Source organism: Mustela erminea, chromosome 10 (assembly GCF_009829155.1).
Source record: "Mustela erminea isolate mMusErm1 chromosome 10, mMusErm1.Pri, whole genome shotgun sequence".
Classification (NCBI taxonomy): Eukaryota; Metazoa; Chordata; class Mammalia; order Carnivora; family Mustelidae; genus Mustela; species Mustela erminea.
Window position 1 is genome coordinate 84587715 of NC_045623.1, and position 23567 is coordinate 84611281.

General features: G+C 44.4%; 1 protein-coding gene across 6 annotated transcripts in view; it reads left to right on the forward strand.

Moving 5' to 3' along the window:
- The window catches only part of CSMD2 (CUB and Sushi multiple domains 2), a 601873-nt gene that overhangs the window by 467516 nt on the left and 110790 nt on the right, over positions 1 to 23567 (forward strand). For 5 of the 6 annotated variants that reach the window (XM_032302441.1, XM_032302440.1, XM_032302436.1 and 2 more), the window contains exons 30-37: positions 6332 to 6526; positions 7425 to 7541; positions 9713 to 9826; positions 16155 to 16250; positions 17411 to 17614; positions 17970 to 18094; positions 19014 to 19110; positions 20460 to 20564. In XM_032302441.1, the coding sequence (XP_032158332.1) occupies positions 6332 to 6526; positions 7425 to 7541; positions 9713 to 9826; positions 16155 to 16250; positions 17411 to 17614; positions 17970 to 18094; positions 19014 to 19110; positions 20460 to 20564 (1053 nt within the window). The remainder of the gene's footprint in view (positions 1 to 6331; positions 6527 to 7424; positions 7542 to 9712; positions 9827 to 16154; positions 16251 to 17410; positions 17615 to 17969; positions 18095 to 19013; positions 19111 to 20459; positions 20565 to 23567) is intronic. The other variant, XM_032302438.1, reaches the window with a different exon arrangement.

The following is a 23567-nucleotide window of genomic DNA, read 5'->3' on the forward strand; positions in this document are numbered from 1 at the left end:
GATATTTCTTATGTTCTGCTCTCGTTTGGAACAGAGAAGAGTTTGGAACCCTCCTCATGGGGCTAGCCCCGTCAAATGCAGTACATTTTCTGTTTACTGAAGATACAAAGTGTGAGATGATGTTTTGCACACACCTGAGTGTGAAATGTTTATAGCATGAATATGTATGGCATGTGTGTGTGTGTGTCCTATATATGTCTCCAACCCCTGGCAAATATGCTGCACAAGTCCACAGAGCACCATACACTGAGATGCAGCCCATCAGGACCAGCACACTGAGGGAGGTCTGGATCCTCAGGAAGAGAAGCATTGGCCTCATCCATGTAGATGCCATCCTGTGTTCAGAGGCAGAATGCTGTCTAGACTTTTGTCCAGGAGCCCTGAATCTCCTCGAATGTTGAGTATCTGGGTCTCCCAGGAGCTGTGGCTTCAAGTGTCCTGGTTTGGGAGATGAGGGGAGTGATGTAGAGAGATGTTGCCAGATTCTGCTGGGCTTAGTCTAGTGAAGACCACGGTCTGAGGTCAACCCCTCCTCTGACTGGAGACTTCTAGACTAGGGCCTTTCCCCACATCCTGCTGAATTCCCAAGTGGGAAGCAGAAACAGTGTGGTCGCAGCTGACTCAGGGGTCATTTAGTTTCAAATCAAGAGATCCACTCATAATTTATTATAAAAATGCAAAAAAAAAAACCAAAAAACCATGTTCAAACAAACTTGAGACAAAAGTGTCTTATAAGAAAATTAATGGCCAAAATAATTTAAGATAAGAGAGGTTCTATATCTTAACAGTACACATAACAAAAACTCCCTTTCTCTTAACACAAAAAGGGAACATCTTTTTAAAAGATAAGAGCTCAAGGGCAGGAAGCATAAACATCCAAGGGACTGGAATCAGGAAGGAAGAGTCGAAGGTTGAGATTACCTCCTATCTCCAGGACCACTTGGTCTCCTCCCTGCTTTTTCCTGAGCATCTGCTACATTCTCTTCTCTCTATAGATGCATGTTCATTGCTTTTGCTAGGACAAGTATGGTGGCCTCACTTTTGACCCTGAATCACTTCCTAGTCTAGGTCGCAATTCCAAATCCCAAAGGACCTTAAGACTGACCAGGATTCAGGCAAGCATCCACTGAACAGTGCCATGGAATTAAGCTTTTTCATTAGGGCCAAGGGCAAGTCATGCAGTTTTACTCTTTTGTTCACTCAATAAATATTTACTTAGCACCTTCTGTATGCCAGACACTGTTATAGGGGCTGAGAACAAAGCGGGGAAAAAAACAAAGTTCCTGCCTCCATGGACTTCACATCCTCAGGACAATCAGATGGATAGACATTTCTGTTACCTATAAGTCTTGGAGATTCACCTACTTAGAAGACAGTGATGGGCAAGGTTGTAGGTGTCTCTGTCCAGTTGCACCTGGAAGGAGGTTGTGTTGTCTAAGTCATTCTAGATAGGTCTTCTAGATGATTCTGAATGCAATCGTGTCATTTGTGGACTTCTATAGGACCATACTCTGAGGCATTCTCATCTGAATTCAGCTACCTGGTTAGCTTTACCCTTTACTGGAAGGAAAAATAGGAAATAAGGAGGATCCTGGTTTTTTATATAATTACTAAAAATGAGACCCAGAGAGACTTAGTGTCTTTCTCCAAGCCAAAAACATCAGAAGAATGGGTGTGTGGGTGGGGGGAGACTTTCTTGTCATCTTCCATCAGGTGTGGTGGCCTCCTCCTCCTGAGACAGGCTAGGACACCCATGCATGAGTGTAGAGACCATTCATCCATTCAACAAATGCTATTGAGCTCCCACTTCCTGCCATGCCCTATCCTGAATATGGAGGCTGCAGTGGTGAGCACAATGGTCATGGCCCTCACCCTAAGGTACCTTCAAGGTGAGTGATGGAAATAGACAGTACATAAGTAGACCAACAAGGAGTTAGAAGAAGATATTAGGAAAGAGAAAGCTGCTATGAGGAAGAGAAATGGGAAGTCAACCATAGAATGGCAGTTGGTGAAGGTGAGGACCTCACCCAGTGGGTGATATTTAAACAGAGACCTCAAGGTTGAGAAGAACCCCACTGTGTGAGAACAAGCCTGGGGAGTGTTGCAGACAGAGGGAGTTTGAAGAAGTTCAGAAGAAGAGTTTGAAACCTGCGGTAGAATATCTGAAATAACTCAGGAAAGGCCCAGGTCAGCTTCTACCAGAAGGTACTAAACAGTACCTATTTTCTCTTTCAAACCCTTGGATGTAACATTATGGGCCAAGGAGTTACAACCAGATTTCCACACCTGCTTTCCCTACCACACTACCACCACCCACCACTTCCATGGGTCTTTCTTCCTTAAATTGAAATTAGAAATACATTCATGGTTGTCTATTTTAAAAGTAGCATGTGTTTGTTGGAAAAATTCAAGCAATATAGAAGCACATAAGATGTACTCTAAAAATGTAACACCTCCCACTACTACCATTCCCTGAAGTATCATTATTAATGATTTTTTATCTCATTCCAGATATTTTATGTGAATAAAAGGTAGCATGAATTCTAGAACAAGGGTTAGCAAACTTTTTCTGTAAGGGACCAGACAATAGTTAAGCTGGGCAGGCCAGAGCTCTCTGTTACATCTGCTCAACTCTGCTCTTGTGATGCTAAAACAGCCATAGGCAGTATTTAAACAGATAGGTATGGCTGTGTTTCAATAAAACTTTATTAAAACTTTGTAAAAAAAACAGTCAGTGAGACTGTGGGCTGTAGTTTGCTGATCTCCGTTCCATGTGAATAGAGATCATACCATCTGTACTAATATGTCACATGGGTTTGTTTTTACTTTGTTTTGGTTTTTGTCCAATGATCGATCTTGGTCGTCTTTCCATATTTGTATTCAAAGACTTTTGCAATTCTTTTTAAAGCCTGCTTGTATTTCAATGGATGGCTGTAATCCAGCCTTGTTAACCAGTTCCTTACTGCTTGGGTGTGTGGATTGCTATTTTCAATGTCTTGCTATTACAGTGTTTAGAAATATTCCTTATCCATTAGGACAAAAAGAAGCTGGTTCTTTTATTATTCTTGTTTTAGAGGGCATGGTTTTTATTTATTATTATCCCAATGACGTTTCAGTCATTATAGTTTTATCATTCACATCTGAGCTCTGGTCTGGCTGACTAAAGACCTGATTTTTGTCTTAATTCTATTCTTCCCAGCTGAATGGCCTAGGAAACTCATTTAGCCTCTCTGATCACCACATTTCTCATCTGTAACCTGAATAGGAACACACCTGGCCCTGTCTGCTTCAGAGGCCTTTGTGAGGCACAAATGAGATAACAGATTGGAAGGTACTTTGAAAATTATAACGTGATATCCCTCTGTAAGGGGCTATCATAATTATCATTACCCTTGTCATTTTCATTAATGGGATAATGTTTGGAATGATGAGCTCTTCTTGCTCTGACATGTGAGAAACTATAAAATACAGTCTGTATTTGGAATTGTTGATGTGATTGTGGATTTGCCAAGTCCTGAGGTGTTCAGCCAATCAATTCAGCATTCATTTGTTAAGCATCCATTATGTGCCAAACAGAGCAGGCTCTAATACCAAGCACTGTGATAATTGCCAGGGTTATGAAGAGAATAGGTGATGGTCCCGTCCTTTAGGAGTCCAGAATCCACTGGAAAGAAATACACTTAACCAACCTACCAAAATAATGTCACACATGCTATAATTCAGGAAATAAAAACAGAATTTTGCCAGACAGAAGGCAAAGTTCAGGAAACTTGTTCAAAAGACAGTGGCATTAAAAATTATAGGAGTTTTTGCCATACAGAGAAGGGAAGAAAGGACTTTCTGATGGTGTGAAGTTCTGGGACAGACATGCCCAGCTGTTACCCAAAATCACAGCTTCTTCTATGAGGTAGAAGTTTGTTCTCCTTCCCATAAAAAAAATATAGAGATTGTCATCCTGGGATGATGAGGTGACCCCCACCCCCAATGCTCTTGTCTTTCTGTCCTACCATGCTGAGACATGGCTCCCATTTTCATGGCTATCTCAGGATCTAAGATGGTGACTGGAGTTTCAGCCATCATGTCTGAGTTCAGACTGGGGGAAGGAGGAAAGAAGGAATAAAGGGCCAATGAGCATTCTCTCAGCTGAGTCACTTTCTCTTAAGCAGTCTTTCTTGATGTCCCAAATTTATCCATTTAAGAAATATTTATTGAGTGCCTACCATGTACCAGGCACTGGACTAGAACAGTAGATAAAACTGGATAACTGCTTCATGGAACCTACATTCTCTTGTAGGGAGATAGAAAAAAACTGGGTAAATATATAGTACATGAGATAGTACTAATGCTAGTACAGAGAAAGGTGACCGAGAGTGGTGGGGAGAGGAATATCAAATATTTAAGTAGCTGGTCAAGGAAGTGTCTCTGAGAAGAAGACACTGTATTAAATCCTGAAAGAGATGAGAGAGAGTGAGAGCATGTGGATGGAGGAATATTCCATGCACAGAGGCCAATGTGGTTGGAGCAAAGTTATCAAAGGGATGATAGGAATTGAGATCAAGATCATAGAGGGGTAAGGGTTAGGAGTAGAAGTTGCAGGGCTTGTAGGCCTGTAAGGATTTGGGATTATACTCTGAGTAGGACAGGAAACTCTCTGACTTAACTGTGTTTGTGTCTCTTTGGCCAGATGTAGCTGCTTGGAGGTCAGAATGTATGGATTTTAGCTGGTATCTTGATACTCTGACAAAATCTGGTTTCTATTATTTAAGGACAAAGAGGGGAAATGGATATTGGGTGCCACAGCTAGTCATCATCCCCTTATAAGCTGTGTCAACCTAGTCCTAAGTTACCTAATTTCTTGGAACTTCAAATTAGGTTTGACCTGCTGTCACTTGTTAAAAGGAGAGATGAAATAGAAGATGGTGACAGTTCCTTGTGTCTCTGTGATTCTCAGATGGGTCACCCAATGGACCAGTTGTATTCTGGCCAGAGCCAGTAGGCTTCAAGAGAAGACAGATTTGATGAGGGGTTAAAGGTGACACAGCACAGGGTGCATAAGGAAGCCACTGAGGGGACGTCTGCTAGACAAGGGACCATTTTCTGGGTCCCAGCTGAATTTAAATGCAATAGTATATCTGGGACCACTGCACCCTTAGCTATCATCAAAGACAAAGAGCAGGACCATCATAAGGGCTCCAGTGCAAGAGCAGCCGGACTTGGCAGGACCCTGGACTCTCAGAGCCCCATCCCATCAGTCAGTGAGCTGACTAGCAGCTGAGTAGCACCCCCAAGCAGTGGCTGCCTCAGAAAAGTGGCCTAAAATATGTCCAAGTGACAACGACAGCCTCAGCAAAATTCCTCAGCTATTCATCTCTGAACTCTGATCCCTTCTATTCTGTCTCTTTCTTCTTAAATCTGCTATTTGAACTTCTGAGTCCTCCTGAAAGGGCTGCTGGCACTTTTTTGTGAGCCCCAATCTCTAGACCTCCCTGTAGGGTAGCCTCCAGCAGCCAAATGGAGCCCTGACACCCAGGGGCATGTCCCTCACCCTGCCCAGCCTCAGCTGTGTCCTGACGTTGCCCAGCCATGACACCACCAATGGTATTTGGATGAGCGGTCTTTTGGATGAGGAAAAGGAGCAATGGGTGCATGTGAACACTGGCTCCCAGGATCTGCTCAGGATTTCCAGCTAATGGTGAGGGAGGCTGCAGAGTACCCTTCTCCAGAGATGTGGGGTCCCAACTAGTGCACTCAACTGCTCAGGCAGCACCAAGTTCAGTCTCATCCAACATAGAGGGGCAGAGAAGGGGTATGTTAGGCACCTCATGGAATGCCTAATTGGGAAGACATATATACAATGAAAATCAAGTGGAAAAACACTACTGTTTTAATAAAGTAGCAAGCACCCAATACCCCAGTGCATAATCCTGGAAAACTATTTAACCCTAGAAAGCCGAGGGCTTGAAGTGGGGTTTCCTACTTCCTTCCTAAATCTATGTATTGGTACCCATGCTCTCAGAAATCCCTCCCAGGTATGGGTATGAGAGCAGGCAGCCTCTCTTGGAGAGGAGTGAGTCAAGGAATGACAAAAGGCCCCCAGTGTTTGGCTGTGACTTGCTCCTTTGTGGGTCAGGGCAAGAATGTGGGAGAAAAAGGAAAATTTAATTCTTCACCTAAAGGAAGGACCACCAATCCCAAATCTCCATATGCTCTGTGGCTAATTCGAGTCAGAGTCTTTTCTTGGGTGCACCATGGACTTAGGTCGCTAATGAGTCCTGTGTGTGTGTGTGTGTGTGTGTGTGTGTGTGTGTGTGTGTGTGTTTCTTCTTTCTAGAAAACCCACGGGAGTCATGTTTTGATCCTGGTTCCATCAAGAATGGCACACGAGTGGGGTCCGACCTGAAGCTGGGTTCCTCCATCACGTACTACTGCCACGGGGGTTATGAGGTTGAGGGTGCCTCTACCCTCAGCTGTGTCCTGGGACCTGATGGGAAGCCCGCATGGAACAATCCCCGACCAGTGTGCACAGGTGGCGTAGCGGGGACGGGAAGGGGTTGAAGGGAGTGAGAGCATGCCAGCGGCAGAAGGGGCTATTGGCTGGGGGAAGGGAGAGGTGAGAAATGGCCCTCAGAGTGGGCCCCTTGTGTTCACTGTGAATGAGAGAGGCTGGTAATTTTACCAGCTGTACAGTCCCTATCAACATGCCCTCACTCTCAGATCACAGTGTTCCCACACCCACTCACAGGGGCCCCCAGATGTGCCACCAGCTCGTATAAGGGAGATGGGAGTTTAAAGGTGACCTGGACATGTTTCTGAGCCTAGGAAGAGTCACTGAGAGGTTGGATGTGTAAAACTAAGGCCAGTGGGGTCTGGCTCAGCCACAGGGCCCATGCAAGAGGCATGGGATAGAGTCTCAGAACTTCAGGAGCTTGGTGGCCATCCAAGTTGGAAAGCAAGGAGGCCCCTTTACCCAGGGGAGAGGAGCTGACACTCAGGGCCACCCCTTGTGGAACTGGGCACCATGAAAGGGAACAGAAGGTGGCTGGGTTGCATGTTGCTCCCAGTGGGGCTACTCTGGGATCTTCAGCTGTCTACTCATGAGACACTGACTGCCTGGGGGAAGCCTCATCCAGGGGCAGAAGATCAATCCCAGGCCCCTGTGCCTCTAGGGATTGATAAAGAGTATTACTAGTTAGAGGGGCAAGATCTAACTTGTGGCCTGGAGGGCCTTGGATGGCATCAGGGTGGGTTTTGGGCCATATGCCAGCCAGGGATGTCTTCAGAACTCCCTTCCTCCACCCTAGTGGCTGCAACCCTCAGGCAGCCCCACCAGGACCAGTGGCTCAGGCTAGGGGTGGGCAGAACAGAAGACAACTGTTGATGAGAGGTCTGCAAGGTCACCTGACCCTCTCTTGTTTCTCTTTCAGCCCCCTGTGGGGGACAGTATGTGGGTTCAGATGGAGTAGTCTTGTCTCCCAACTACCCCCAGAACTACACCAGTGGACAGATCTGCCTCTATTTTGTCACCGTGCCCAAGGACTATGGTATGGAGGTGTTGCATGTCTGTTTGTATGTTTTTGGACCTCTTCCAAGGTCTCTGGCCCTTCTCAGTTGTATCCCAATCCCACTCTCAATTGTACTCCCATTATGGGAATGGAAAGAATAGTCTCTTATGCAGGTCACGTGGGTGCAGATGCCATGAAGTGGAAGTAGGATACACTGTAGGCACACTCCTGACACACGTGGGAGGAGGGGCCCTGGGGAGGCCAGCAGAACCAGGGGATATGGCTAGGGAGGAACTGGCCAGGACAGAGGGAAGGCAGGGACACCAGAGGCTAACACAGCCTAAGACTCAATAGACGGATTGCAGTTCCAGGCTGATTGGGAAGCCAGGCGATGGTGGCCAAAGGGCAGGAAGAAGGAAGGAGTGGGACAGAGCTGGGAACCACCATGCTTCAGTGTTTCATCTGAGACTGGGAACCTGGTCCAGCAACTATGGGTAGGGCCAAGAAGAAAAGTGAGGAGCAGGTCAGTGTCCTGAGACAGCAGAAAAACCTCGAGATTCCAAGAGACACAGGCAAAAAGAAGCCAGACTTGCCACCTGGCAGTGGGGACATCAAAGAGTCCTGCTATCCCTGGAGGATTCAGGAAATTCTAAGGGACAACCAGCCTGGTTGTACCTGGGCGATCAATCAGGTGACCCACCTTGATGCTTTCTCCCTGGATCACCTCTTCATAGGAAGAGTAACAACTATTTCTAAGCAGGACTGGTGTTGGGTGGGATAAAGGACATTGATCCATCCTGACCATCTAGGAGAGGGACGGATGGGGCAACCTGCAGAGAGCTGGCACTGATTCCTGAGATAGCCTGGCGTGGGTGTAGGGCAAGTCCTGATGTAACCAAACATTTGTGAAGCATCTCTCAGTGTCCATGCACTCTGCTACAGACATGAGCGAGACATGTTCCCTGCCCTCTATAAACTCCCACTCTCGTCTTGACCTACAGCTCCAGCCATCATGGACCACTCCCACCCCAGCACCTGTACAGTTAGGTGCATGGGTACATGCTCCCCAATATACTTAAGTGGTAGGAGCTTTTCACCTGCAGGCTCACCATTAGTAAAGTCCTAAAAGTTGTCCAATCACACAGAGGAAAATCCTCGATAAGTGGTGTGTTTGTACTTGGATTCCTCCCATGATAAAGAGCTGAGGCCTTTAAAAGAACCAACCTCAAGGCAGGTTAGTTTCACTGGGCTGAAACCTCCATGCAGAGAGTTGGTTGGAGGAAGGGCAGTGATCACAGGGGCTTTCCTCAGCTACCTCCTTTCTTCCAGTCACTGCCAGAAGGGCTGTGTCAGTGGCTCCATAGCAGGCACAGCTCCAATTCAGCTCTCTGTAAGACCTGCACTGGCCTCCCAGTTCATCAGGTGCATCTGAGGGCAAGAACCAGGGGAGGAGAGAAAGGAGCAGGAGTCATAGGGGTTGGAGGGAGGAGCAAGAGGGAGAGCACATTTTGGAGCCCTGAAAATGGGTACTGAGTTAGGTGAACAGGATAAGAAATATTCCTGCTTTCACAGAGTGTGCATTCTAGTGAGTACCTGGCACACAGTAGGTGCTTAATAAATGCCATTTTGCCTCTTCCCTTGGCTTGGCCAGAGGGAAATGAGCTAAAGATGTTTGCCCATTCTTCAGACAGTTGCTCCTTCCCCAGGAGCAGTTGCTTAGTCACCACCCTTATTCCTCTTAACTGGGGGGGATCTTGCATTGAGGGCTGCCCTGGTCAGCTGGATTTCTGAAGAAAAAATAAAGGAAAATACAGGGTTCCTGAGATCATATGAAAAATGGAAGGGGGCATTGCCAAAAGCCCTTCCATGTCCATGAGTAGCTGCCCACTGCCATCTGAGAAAGGAATAGGGTTAGCTCAGCACCATTTCCACCACCCCTGACCATTGAGTTCAGTCTTCACTGTTACCTTGACCCATGAGGGAGAATGCCAGGTGGCCCTCTCCACTTCCAAACAACCCTGTGGCTGGCATCTGGCCAGTGTGCTGATCAGCCAGTAGAAAGCCTCAGCAAGCAGTTAGCCCCAGGAGCCAACAACTTCCTCCAAGGCTTCCCTGCTCCTGGCCTGCAGCCCCCACACCTCCAGTTCCTTGCCCCCAACATGGCGGCCAGTATTCCATGCTGAGGTCTCCACACCATGTCTCCTCCACAGTGGTGTTTGGACAGTTCGCCTTCTTCCACACAGCCCTCAACGACGTGGTGGAGGTGCATGATGGCCACAGCCAGCACTCCCGGCTCCTCAGCTCCCTCTCGGGCTCCCACACAGGTACCCAGGGCTAAGCCGGCGTTGGGGATGGTGGTGGGCTGAGGGCATCATGGGCCAACTGAAGGGAAACAGGCCCTATAAGGCTGGCCACAGGTGGAACCACACAACTTTGTTTCTATTGTGCACTGGTGCTATCTCTTCAACGCGACAGTCAGCTGCTAGGAGCCCAAACATGGAAGGGAGCTTCAGAAGCTACCCTCACCCAGAGCTGTGTTTACACCACTGCCCCCAAGTGGTTAGTATTCCCCTGTTGATTTATTCTTGACCCATCATGTTTCTCTAATCATAAACATACTGCATTTTCAATGTAGAAAACTTCGAGGCAAGACAAAATTATTGTATGGGGAATTAAAATACAAACCACCCACAAAGAACCACTGAAAGATGGAGTGTATTTCCCCCCAGCCTTTATATCTACTGAGATTTAATCTTTTGCATATTTTATTGAATAAAACAATATACATATTTTTATTGAAATGTTCATTGTGAGCATTTGTCATTATTTTCTTCTATAACAGGATTTTTAAATTATGCAAAATAGTCTATCATATAGTTACTTAAAATTTATGTAAAAAAATTTATGTAATGAATTCCCTGTTATTGAACATTGAGATTGTTTCTAATTTTTCACTCTCTTGAATAGTAGTAACTCTGTATTATGCATATGTCTTTAAATACATTTCTGACAATTACCTTAGATTATCTACAAGTAGAATTGTCAAGTTAAAGGGCATGTGTGATTTTTAAGGCTTTTTATGGGACCCTAACTATATTCTTTCAAATTTAGCCAATCAGTTGTTTCAACGGAATTCTCAAAAATCCCAGATTTTGAGATATACCAAAATGTCAGACATCCCTCTAGAATGTTCTTGCCACTTTGTTCACCACTAATGAATTAGAGGGCATGTTTTATTCTCACAAAAACTAGCTAATTGAGGAAATAAAACATCATCAGTTTGAAAAGTGAAAATGGCATCTTGTTTCTTAATTTGCCTTTTTTTATTACTAGTTGGGTTATCCTTTTTATAGTGTAATTATTGGCCCATGCATTTTTTTATCTGTGAATTTAATTGTAAATTGCTGTTGGTTTTTCTATTAGCATTTATCTTCTTATTGACTTAGGAGAGCTCCATATTATTACAAGCTATACATATCACATACCATAAAAACTTCATGTCTGCATTATATGCTATAAAAAGCCTTCCCTTACAGTTTGTCATTTGCTATTTAATTTTCTTCAGGGTGTGTTTTAATGTCAGACCATTTAAATTTCCCATGATATCAGATCTATCAATATTCTCTTTTACAGTTTTCTCCTTTACTTTTATGCTGATTAAGTAAATATTCTGTGTTTTCTTTTGCTTCTTTACAGTTTGTTTTGCTTTAATACCTTTGGAATTTATTTTGATTTGTTATTTGTAATGAAGAATCTAACCATATTCTTTCAAATTTAGTTGATCAGTTGTCCTAACAAAACTTTCAAAATGCCAGATTTACATCTATTAAATTTTTATGAAGTTAAGGATATGTTTCTAGAGTTTTTATCCATGTCTTTAAGTGTCTGTTTATTTATGTGTCAGTGCCCAAAAGTTTAATGTAAGATTATGAAAACGTTTAATATTATGATCACTTTAAACATAGGATACTATAAGTCCCCAAACTCACTTTTGAATTTTTTATTGACTGTTCTTGTTCCTTTTTGCCTCCAAATAACTCCTAAAAATATCTTGTCAAGTTGAAAAAATTGACATCAGAATTCCCATTGAACTTCCATTAAACCTACTGATTCATTGAGGTAGAACTCACATCTTTATGACAGCTACCCCTCTTCCCTTCCAAGAACATGACATGTCTCTCCATTGATGTATCTTTCATAACCTTGGGGAAGGGGCTCTAATTTTCACTTCAGCCATATTTCTTTTCTGTTATCTTCACTCCTAAATATTTCAAGGCAGCTTTGTTTTTCTTTTTGTTGCTGCTGTGAATGGGTCTTCTCTTCCTTCTGCTATATTTTCTAGCTGGGCTCTGCTACTATATTAAAAGACTGGTATTTTTGGTATAGTCATTTTGTAAAGTCAATGAGCCCTCTGTAATAATGCTAACACTGCCAACTGATTTCTCCCGGGCCCTTAAGGCAAGAAGCAATATCTTGTGCAAATAAATTTGTCTCATTATTTTATCTCTTCCTTTTCAGTGTTTTTTCTTTTTTATTTTCTTCCATGGTTATTGCACTGTTCAAGTATATTACCTCAATATCAATGTGGATATTCTATATTTTAGTAAAAAAGCTCATTTTATAATTATTTTAAATTCAGCAGCATAGGTTATATCATAGACTCCAATGCTGTTGGATCTCCTTCGTGTTCGCAGTTATAAACCCCTGCCTTTATGCACCAAGGGCTATATTCTTAGTGCCCCTCTTTGCCCATCATTGTGTTTTTTATTGCTTCTACTTTTCAGTTCTTCTGTGGACTTTGTTATTTTTTAATTAATTAACTTCTGGGTTTATTTCATAATGTCTCTCCTCCTGTTTTCTTCAGTTTATGCTATTCTTCTTGTGCTAACTCCTTGAACTAAGAGCTTTGTTTGTTACTTTCCCTGTGTAACGAAGAGCACATGGATAGCAGTACACTCCCTTTTAAGCATAGTTCGGGCTTCATGCTATGAGTATTGACATGTATTATTGTCTTCCTCTGTACTTTCTAGATAATCTGTCATCCTGTTTTGCTCCTTTTGCCCAAGTCATTCAAGCTTGCCTCTTCTTTTTCTCCAGGAACTTGGGTTTTGTTCTTGTTACATTTAAACATTTGTGTTAATTTCTTGTTTTATTGCCACATGGTGAAAGAATATATCCTGAACCATTTCTGCTCTGGGAATGAAATGAGGTCCACTCAGTAGCCAAAGACATTTTCTTAAATTCCTTAAGTATCTCAGAAGAGACTGTGTTCTCTGCAGGACTGAGAAGCCACAGAGAGACTGGGAGCCCAGGCCCAGCACTCACTGCCTGGCCCCTAATCTCAGCCCTGCCCCCTGCCAGCTAGGTGCCTGCAGGGGCCAGAGCTTGACCACTCTAGCTGCTGTTCCCTCAGTGTAAAATGCTGAGAGGAAAACCTCTGCCTCCTAGAGCTATTGTTAGGATTAAATTAACTTTGTAATAGCCATTAGACCAATCTTACTCAATTTTATTATTCAACTCCATTCTATCAGTGGTTCTCAATGAAATGAGTTTTTTATATTAACACCCCACATATGCACACCCAGCCAGGAATGTAAGTCAGGATCTCTTGGGGTAGGATGCTTTTTCAAAATCTCTTGATTTTCAAGATAGATAGAGATATGAGTTTAGTTATAGAAATATAGATATAGGCAGAGAGAGAGAGGTACATTTAGGACCTGTATACATAAATGTGGGTATAGATACAGGTACAGATACAGATGTAAAAGACCAATGGATAGAAAGAAATAGATATCATGGATGGATGGATGAATAGGTAGGTAGAGAGAACCCATAGGTATAAATATCAATATTCTCAAATCATCTGTTATTCCTTGTTCGAAGAAACACTGATGAGGTGATGGGAGTGGTGTGCCCCGGTCCCTAAGGGGTATTGAGTGGGGGAAGGGAAGTTTGAGAACCACCACTCAACAATTTTCATTTTGTTTTTCTATTTGATATATCAGTGATTGAGAATGCTGTGCATTTAAAGATCCCACTACAACTATGATATTTTGTTGTCTTCTTGTGTTTCCAACCATTTTTGTATCTGTGCTCACCTGATAGATCTTTCCTCATTTTCTCTGAGAGTCCTTTTCTTTAAAGAGGATGTTTACTTACTTATTTTACATTTGGTCTCATACCTGTCATCTGGTTTTGTTCTTTGTGGGGTTTTTTTCTTCTGTTTTACTTTTGCTTCCTTGCTTTTTCATTCATATCTAACCCATCTCTAACTTCCAAGGTTTTTCTCATATATATTTAGACTTCCATATTAATGTTATTAGTAATTATTTGTAAATTATGGACTTCTTCCCCAAGAACAAGTGTTTACATTTACATTTAGTTTTGCTTTCTCATTGACAATAATTATTTTGATTTAACTCTATTTTCTTCATTGGCTTTATCCTTAAGTTTCTGATTTCCCTATTTCCATTCATTTATTTTTTAACAGCCTCATCACTGCAGTTCTTTCTGTCACCTTGCATGTATGAGTATGTCTTTCCTTTGATGTATCATATAAATGACAACTTGATTGTAAACCAAATTACGGGTCACAAGCTTCTTTCAAAACCGCAGCTGCTGTTCCACTTCATTCCAACAGTTAATGTCACAAAAGTGGACTCCAATCTGATTCTTTATCCTTGTAGGTAACCCATTCTTTTCTCTCTGGATGCCTTTTTATATTTTTGTGTTTTATACTTAAAATTTAAAAGCCCACTAGGATATGTTGCAGTGGAAATCTCTTTTCATTAATTACATCTGGCACTTTGAGAACAATTTTAGTCTGAGGCTCAAGTCTTTTTTAAGCTTAGGAAAGTTATCTTCTTATGTAAACCATTTCTTCTCCTTCCATTTCTCCTGTCTTCTCTCTCTCTCTCTAGAATTCTTAATATATGCATATTGGAGTTCCTTTGATATATCTTCCATGTCACTTTTGATTTCTATCATTATTTTCATTTCTTTATCCTTTTCCTGTGCATTCTGGAAGAATTTCCCAAATTTAATCTCCACTTCTTTGTTCAATTTCTACAGAATACAGCCACCATGTACTAGTGCTTCTCAGTTTTGAAGGCTTTATTGATCTCAGAACTTTCTTTGGCACACCTGTCCTCTCTGACTTTACAGATGCAGTATGAGATCTAATCTCATGACAATCACAATTGAAAATCTTCTGAGATTTTTTTCCCTGTTCTTTTTTGTAGTTCACATAAAAATATTTGCATTGATTTCTAGGTGGTCTTCACACTTTGGTAGCTTATGTTTTGTACAGGGATTTTACTATGTGCTTATCCATGGAGAGGGAGGTCTGTGTACATCCAGGGTTGGAAGTTGAATGGGTTCATGAGAGATCAAAGGAGTCCTAATCCACATATCAGGCCAGAGGATGGGAGGATGGAAGATTTGAGTTTTGTTCTACTCACATCTGTTAAAGAGCCAGGGACAGTGGTGATAATAAAGAGAGGCTTTTGCTTCATGAGTTTTCTTTTTGCTTTGGCATCCAGAAATTATCTAGGGCAATGACTCCTAGCCAGGCTCAGCCATCTGGGTCACATGTAAATAGTGTGCTATATAAAATTCTCTGCTCTCTGTGGCCGGTAGCATCACATGGGCTTTCTGGAAGCACTGGTTGGACCCCAAATGTGTTTCCCAGTTGCTTCTTGGCTGGTCCCAGCTCCCACCTTCACGGCAGTGGAGACTTAGCCTGGCTGTCTGCAACCTCAGCTTCCCTTCTGATGGTGGGAGTGGGGGAGTGGGCAGGAGCTATCTCAGGTATTCCTAAGGCTGTAAGGGGCCACATACAGAGCAGCTGTTCCACTGCCAAGCCATAGTCCTGCAGCCATCTCAAGAGAGTGACTAAACAGGACAATACTTCACAGCTGTCGGTCCAGTTGGTATTATCTTTACTTCTGTCCATCTGTACCACATCAAGAGAAGCTAAAACTTTATCTTCTGATATAAAGGCATCCTACACCCATGCAGATTTTCCCCAATTTGTGTGTTTTCAGTTGGGTGGCAATACATCTTGCTTTGCTTGTGACAGTCCCAGTTTTCACTTGGTTGTCCCAATTAATAACACACCCATTGGCTCTCACAAGTGTCCTAGTATAAGCATTAAATTATACAATTGCTGTGGTTATCTATCATTTTACAGCATCTGGGAAAGGTCAGTTACTCTCACATATTCACATCACCCTCCTTCCCAGAAGCTGGTGTCATTTTTTTTTTTAATGTCCATTTTCCAAGTAAAACCACCAGTCAGTTTGGTAACGGCCATTCTTCCCATCCTTGTAAGTCAACATATGTCTAGAAGATTTCTCCTTTCTGGGAAGGTCATTTAATCTTTCTGATCCTCTCTCTTGACCTATTAAATGGGTCACTGAAATTTTGTCATGCCAACCTCGCAATGAACATGGATCAAGGTAAGACCATGAATACTAAAGCCTTCTGCAAATCTTGAACAGTAAAAATGGAAGGTTATATTTCAGGAAAACCTGGGATATGGAAAGAAATTCTGTGTGGAGTATGGCCAGCCCCTCCTTCCTGGCCAGGATCTTCTCTACTGGGCCAATGAACTCACCGTCTTCCTCTCCTCCTCGCCCCTTATCTCGGCAGGAGAATCGCTGCCCCTGGCCACCTCCAATCAAGTTCTCATTAAGTTCAGTGCCAAAGGCCAAGTACCAGCCAGAGGTTTCCACTTTGTCTACCAAGGTATGCAGGAAGTAGCTGTGAGAGGTGTGAAGGCAATCTCAGTTGTTTAGTGACTCCCTGACCAAAGGAATGGGAACCTTTGATCCTTAGTCTGGGCCTTAGTCTTAGGGTGCTGAAGGGCAGCTATTGATTTTTAAGGCAGTTCCTTGAAATTCAGTTGAATTTAGGTACCCATTTGTCCAGCAGACAAACTTTGGACCAAACTCCATGTCAAATGAGGAAGAAATCAGACATGGGAAGCTGACTCCTGCCCTCTCCATTCCCCATTGTCTGGCACAGTCCCGTTGGCATTGGGACGTTGGCTTATATCTAGGCTTTCTCCCAGGGAGTTTGGTTTTCTCTGCAAAGCACAGTAAAAGTGTGGGGAAAACACAGACTTGGAATCAAGGTGGACATGGTTTTAAATCCCAGCTCTGCCACTTTCTAACTGGGCACCAGCCTCTCCACCCCTCAGAGCCCCAGTTTGCTCACCTATGAGATGAGGGTAAGCATGTTACCTTACTGATGAGTTAAGAGAGTTCCGAGTAGTTGGCACTGAGCAGGTGATCAATGTCTGTTCCCTTCCTCTCTGGTCTTGAAAGGCAAAGTCTTAAAGTGCCCTGGCTTTCATTGGCAGACCCCAACCTCTGCTTGTCCAGAAGCATGCCTGCTTCTTTAGGGCCCATTCATCCCACTACCCAGGAGAAGCTGCATTCCCCTGCCATAGGAGCATGCCATATCTGGGGCCTGGGTTAAAGCATACTCTGTGCCATGTGGGCAGGGTGAGGGGAGGTTCAGATTCAGGCCATGAGAGTAGAGCCCTGGACAGAGTCTTAAGGCACCTGGGGAAAGAGGCCAAAGGCAGGACAAAGGGAAGAAGAAGGGCCATTCTCCCTGTAAGGGGACGTGGGCCCCTGATAGTCAAAGGGCATCATGGAGGAGCCACCAAACACAGCTGGGTCTAAAGTCTGCCTCCTATGGTTTCCAGAAACTGTGCTGCAAATATATTTCAGTAAAATGGGCCTTGTTCTGGAAAACTCCTACCCTGTCCTGGGAGAAAGTGCCCAGAGCCTCTTAGGGTCTCATCCAGATGGTCTCAGCTCTAGTACCATTGTGTGTCCATCCCTGGGCCAGTTTCCAGAGGGATGAGGCCTGCCCCTCAGTGCCCTTGTCCCCTGCAGCGGTACCCCGAACCAGTGCCACACAGTGCAGCTCTGTGCCGGAACCCCGCTATGGCAAGAGGCTGGGCAGTGACTTCTCCGTGGGGGCCATCGTCCGCTTCGATTGCAACTCCGGCTATGCCCTGCAGGGGTCCCCAGAAATCGAGTGCCTCCCTGTTCCCGGGGCCTTGGCCCAGTGGAATGTCTCAGCGCCCACCTGTGTGGGTGAGTACCTGAACAACCGAGACTCTGGGGAGCGGGTGGCCAGGGAGACCCAACAGCAGCCCCAGCTCACCAGCATAACTTAAGTAGAGTGTCCTATTCAGGCCAAATCGCTAGTCCTGGGGATTGGGCGTAAAGACAGCAAGGGGGTGGAGCTGGGGTGGCTGGGAACGGGATGCATGGGAAGGAGGATTGTAGGGACAGGAGCCATGGAAGGAGCACGAATGGGGGCCTGTGGGAGAAGCCAACAGTCAGCAAGAGAGGCTGGGGGGCCCTGGGAGGAGTGTTGGGGAAGGATCCCTTAGGAAACCTAAAAACAAGCTGGAGAAACCTCTAACCAGAACTGCCTCCTTCCCAGTGCCATGTGGAGGCAACCTCACGGAGCGCAGGGGCACCATCCTGTCCCCTGGCTTCCCAGAGCCCTACCTCAACAGCCTCAACTGTGTGTGGAAGATCATGGTCCCCGAAGGTGCTGGTATCCAGGTAGGGGTGAGAGGAGGCCTCAATGTGGCAGGTGGCCTGGAGGAAACATTTCAGCACTGTCCCTGCCCCTCAGGCCAGATGTGGAGGTGAGGTCCACAAGCAGAGAAACACAGCAGTTCGAGGTCCAGAAGCTTTAGGGGGTGTGGAGAGAGAGAGCCAGGTACCTCAGGAAAGAGAAGGGGTGGCAGCAGCTCAGGTCATCGGGGAAAGCCAGAAGAGGAGATGGGCCTGGACTGAAAGAAATACAGAGACTGAAGAAGAGTCATAGAAGGTATTTTTCTGATTGCTTAAAGGGTTCTTTTCTCAAGATGATGGGGGATAGAAAAGGGGACATTGCAGGAGAGGGAAAGCGAGCAGATGAGGCATGGAGAAGCCCCAGGCACACACCTCAGTGTCACACCTGAAGCCCAAGTTACAGGAGAATAGCGGGGGCCAAACTGTTCCCCCAGTGGTAAGAGTCAAGTGGAGAAGGCCCTGGAACTGGTTATGGCAGCAAGGCCACGAGAGAGGCAGCAAGCAGGGCCAGGAGTGGGTTCCTGGACTCTCGCTGCAGGATGTCTGATGTCATCCAGGCAGGAAGGTGGGGAACCCAAGGAACATGTGAGAGATGGGGAGGGGTCCATTCAGACTGAAGTAGTCCCACTTCCTGAAATTCCCTTTCCCCATTATCTGCCTAACAAAGTACCCCCACTGTCTTATGACCCTTCATTTTACAACTGTCTTCCCCACTGGGCATATGAGGTCCTGGTGGGGGGGATAGGGACAGTATCTCATTTTTATTGGAAGCACCTAGCACAATGTCAGCCCCAGAGTGGGTGCTAAGTACTGAAATTAACTACATGAATGGAGAAGAGAGGAGGGAGGGACACAGATGGACACAGGCTGCCTAACCAACAGTTCAATCCCTCTGCCTTCCCAGATTCAAGTCATCAGTTTTGTCACAGAACAAAACTGGGACTCTCTGGAGGTGTTTGATGGTGCAGACAACACTGTGACCATGCTGGGGAGTTTCTCAGGTGAGGTGGGCCTCCCAGGGGCCTCAGCTCAGAGGGCAGGGGTGGACTTCATCATCGTCATCATCATCATCATCATCACCATCATTATTATTACTGACATGTAATTCACATGCCATAAAATTCACCAATTTAAAGTGTACAGTTCACAGATGTTACCTAGACTCATTTTGGTGATCGTGTTATGCTATATACAAATATTGAATCACTATGTCACACACCCAAAACTAATATAATGTTACATGTCAATTGTAGCTCAATAATAAAACAACAGTAATAATGCTACAATGAAAAGAGAGTGTACAATTCAGAGGTTTTTAGTATATTCACAAGATTCTAAAACTATCACTGCTCTCTAATCCCAGAACATTTGCATTACCCCAAAAAGAAACGAGGAACTCATTTGCATGCACTCCCCATAGTTCCCCCTCCCCCATCCCTTGGCAACCACAACTTGGCAACCTACTTGCCATCTTTATAGATTTGCTTGTTCTAGAAATTTCATATAAATGGAATCCTACAATATGTGGCCTTCTGGGTCTGGCTTCTTTCACTTAGCATCATTTTTTCAAGGCTCACCATGTTGTAACATGCACCAACATTCTGCCATGTGGATAGACCAGATTTCACCTACCCATCCATCAGCTGATGGACATTTGGTTGTTTCCACTTGTTGGCTCGTTATGAATAATGCTACTATCAACATTCATGGAGAAGTTTCTGTGGAACATGATTTCAATTCTCCTGGGTATATACCTAACAGTGGAATTTCTAGGTCATATGATAACTCTATATTTAAACTTTTTGAGGAACTGACAAACTGTTTTCCAAAATGGCTACACGGTTTTCCATTCCAATGGCAGACTTCACTGAGTGTGGTGTGTGTTTTTGTCCTATGTCCCGGGCAATCATCCGTGTCCTTCAGACTTCAGAATTCCATGTTGCCAAGATACAAAAAAGGGTTGTATGCACCATATATATGGTCTACACTGCCTGGAATATCCAGAGTAGTATAGCTTTTAGAATTTTTTGAAGATGGCTGGGAAAGAGACCAAATTCTTCGACTACCTTTGGAACATCCCCTCCTGCTGGCATATGGTTCTACCACTGCTCACTTTACACAGAGTTTGAGGTCTTGTCTCCCTCGGCCACTGAAGAAGACCCAGCACTCCTGGCTGGGGTGGGGGGTGCGGGCAGGAAGTGCTAATTTGTCATGTAGCAAGTATAATAACTGGTGACCTTTGAGGATCTTGGGAGCAGAATGTCAGCAGGTAGCAAACGCAAGAGAAATGGGAAGGAGCTCGGGGGCTGGAGATGGTTAAGCATGAATGGTCCCTGTTTCCTTGCCATAGGAACAACCGTGCCTGCCCTTCTGAACAGCACCTCCAACCAGCTCTACCTTCATTTCTACTCAGATATCAGCGTGTCAGCAGCTGGCTTCCACTTGGAGTACAAAAGTGAGGATCCAAAGTTTCAGCTGTGTACGGGGCTCGGGGTGGGAACTGACAGGTATTAAGGACCCACACAATGAGCAGGGGGCCCACTGGGGCTGTATATTCTCTATGCCATGTAAACCTTACCACAGACCTAGAGGAAGATGCTAAAGCTTAGAGAAGGCCTGTAACTCCTTAAGACTGCTCAGCCAGTAAGTAGTGGAGCCAGGACTTTCACCCCAGTATCTGTTACCCAGACACCTGTGCACTTCCCCAGTGTCCACTCCAGGAATGGGAAGGTAGCCCCATCATTGACTTAGGTCCTGTATGGAATGTGGGATGTAGGGAAAATTCAGGTGCTCTCCTCTGCTCCTGAAACCTGTCCTCTCCAAGCCTGGCTTCTATGATGTAACCGTCTTTGAAGTTCTTGTCCTCATGAGAAACTTCACTACTCTTGCACCAGATTTCTCACTCCATTCTCAGAACCTTCCATCTTGGCTTCCAATATCTTGAAGTAGTCACAGTGAAAAACTCTTAGAAAAATAAGGCTGTGGATGTGCCTGGTGGGGCAACAAAGACAGAGGTTACTGGGGAGACTGTTTTCATCCAGGGACATCCTGCCATTCCCTTCCCCTCTGGGTAGAGGAAAGAATAGGTAGGCAGAATATTATGCTTCGTGATTAGGTATTATACTTAGTGAAATAAGTCAATCGGAGAAAGACAACTATCATATGATCTCCCTGATATGAGGAAATGGAGATGCAATGTGGGGGGTTTGGGGGGTAGGACAAGAATAAATGAAACAAGATGGGATCAGGAGGGAGACAAACCATAAGAGACTCTTAATGTCACAAAACAAACTGAAGGGGACCAGTGGGAGGTGGTTGGGAGAGGGTGATGGGGCTATGGACATTGGGGAGGGTATGTGCTATGGCAAGTTCTGTGAAGTGTGTAAACCTGGCAATTCATAGACCTGTACCCCTGGGGCTAATAATACATTGTATGTTTATTTTTAAAAAGTTAAAAAATTAATTTAAAAAAGAATAGGTAGGCAGAGGCATCTGTTATTCATTTCCAACAAATAGTTATTGAGTGTTTATAATATGCCAGGTGCTGTGCTGGGGGTTGCTAGGACTGGGTGAGATCGAGATGATTAAGTCCCCTCCAAGTCAATTAAAGAGAGGCAGACACTGGGACCGAGAAGCACATTACAGGATTCCAGGTGCTCTCATGGATGTCCCCAGATGGTAGAGCAGTAATTCAAAGAAAAGCATGGTCACTTCTCCCTGGGACAGATGGAGAGGTCAATGTCGTGAAGAAACACTGACTGTCCACAATGTGGCAAGCCTGTGCTAGATACCCACAGAACAAAGATAAATAATATATGGTTCCTGCCCTCACACACACGAAGTCCAGGGAGATAGGGGGACAAGAGAGCAATAATTTTAGTGCAACTGAAGCAGCTAAGGAAGTACAGAGGAGGGGAACTAAACCTGGCCAGGTGAGACCTTACAGAAGCAGATGCCTGAGCTAAGCTGGAATGAGAAGTGAGAATACGGGAAGGCAGAGTTGGCTTGACCATCTTGGACAGCGTGGGCCTTCCAGATGAGAGCCCCAGTTGGTGCCAGAGGCCTGATAAGGTCAGCATTGGATGTTCTACAGATGATCCACTGGTCTCCAAGCACATGATCTTTATCCAGATGGTTAGGAGAGGATTGGTTGGATCCTGGGTTGGTTGTAACCTTAAAGAACTGAAGTGTGCACTTGGCAGGAAAGACCTGAGACATCTTGAAGCAAAGACCCTGAGGGCCAGAGGATAGGACAGGGACCTCTAACACCTTCCCCCTGCAGACCTCAAAGTCTTCACTCTCCTGGTAAACTGAAGTATGCTAGGTTTCTTGAAAAGTTCACATTTTTCCTTTTACCCTATTGCTCTGTTCTAGCCAATTTTGTTTTCTTATCCAGTATTTTCATTTCATTTCATTAAGGAGTCCTTAAATGTTCCCTTAAATATTTTCATTTCTTTCCTCTTCCAAAGATACACTTCCTTCATAAATATCTTTTCATTCTGCTGTCTCATTCCCAGAAAAAAATTCACCTCTCTTCAGTTTGTTGTTGTTGTTGTTCAAGGGAACTGGTAGTTTTCTTTGTAGCTGATGTTTATCAAGCACTGTCCTCTTACAGCAGAAAGGGCTGAGGGAAAACAGAAGCGACTGAAATTCGTAGGAGCCAAAATCATTTTTGTTTTGTTAAGCTACTGTTCTCTTAATATTTGACAGTCTACAAAGAGGGTGCAGAGGGGAAGAATTAACTGTAGAGGCAAATGGTTTTGAAGGGTACTGAAAAGTCATAGCTGCTGCTATGACTCACTTAATGTTGATTTAATTGAAATGGAAATGGAACAATATGCTTTTGAAAGCGATAAATTGCATATGATAAAAAATAATTCCTCCATTGTTGCATACATGGCTTAAATAAAGTCAGGGCTGTGCACTGTAGGAGAAATTAGAATGGACTTTTCTCTGTCTCCTTCTTTCTCTCTTGGATTTCACTTTTCTCCTCATTCCACATTTTTTTCCTCTTACCACAGTCTTCTGCTCTTGCCTTTCCCTTTCTTTCTCTTTGCTTCTCCTTATCCTAGCACTGCCGAGTGGTTAAGTAGGTTTCAGTCACTAAGCTGTGGTCACCCCACTAAATACCGAGTTGAGTTGTGTTACATTTTACTTAGAGTGCCAGGAGGAGTGGGGAGAAAGAGACAAGAAGACAGCCAAGGTGTAGTACTTCAAATTCAGTTTGATATTATTTTAATCTTGTCCTTGGGTTCTTTTGCCCAGCTGGACATAGGCCGAAACAGCCTTCATTTGCAAGAATCATGTTCACTTCTTAAAAGCACATGCAGGGGGTTAAGCGTCTGACTCTTGATTTTGGCTCAGGTCATAATCTCAGCATCTTGAGATTGAGCCCTGCCTCTGGCTCCATGCTGAGTATGGAGCCTGCTTCAGATTCTCTCTCTCCCTCTACCCCTCC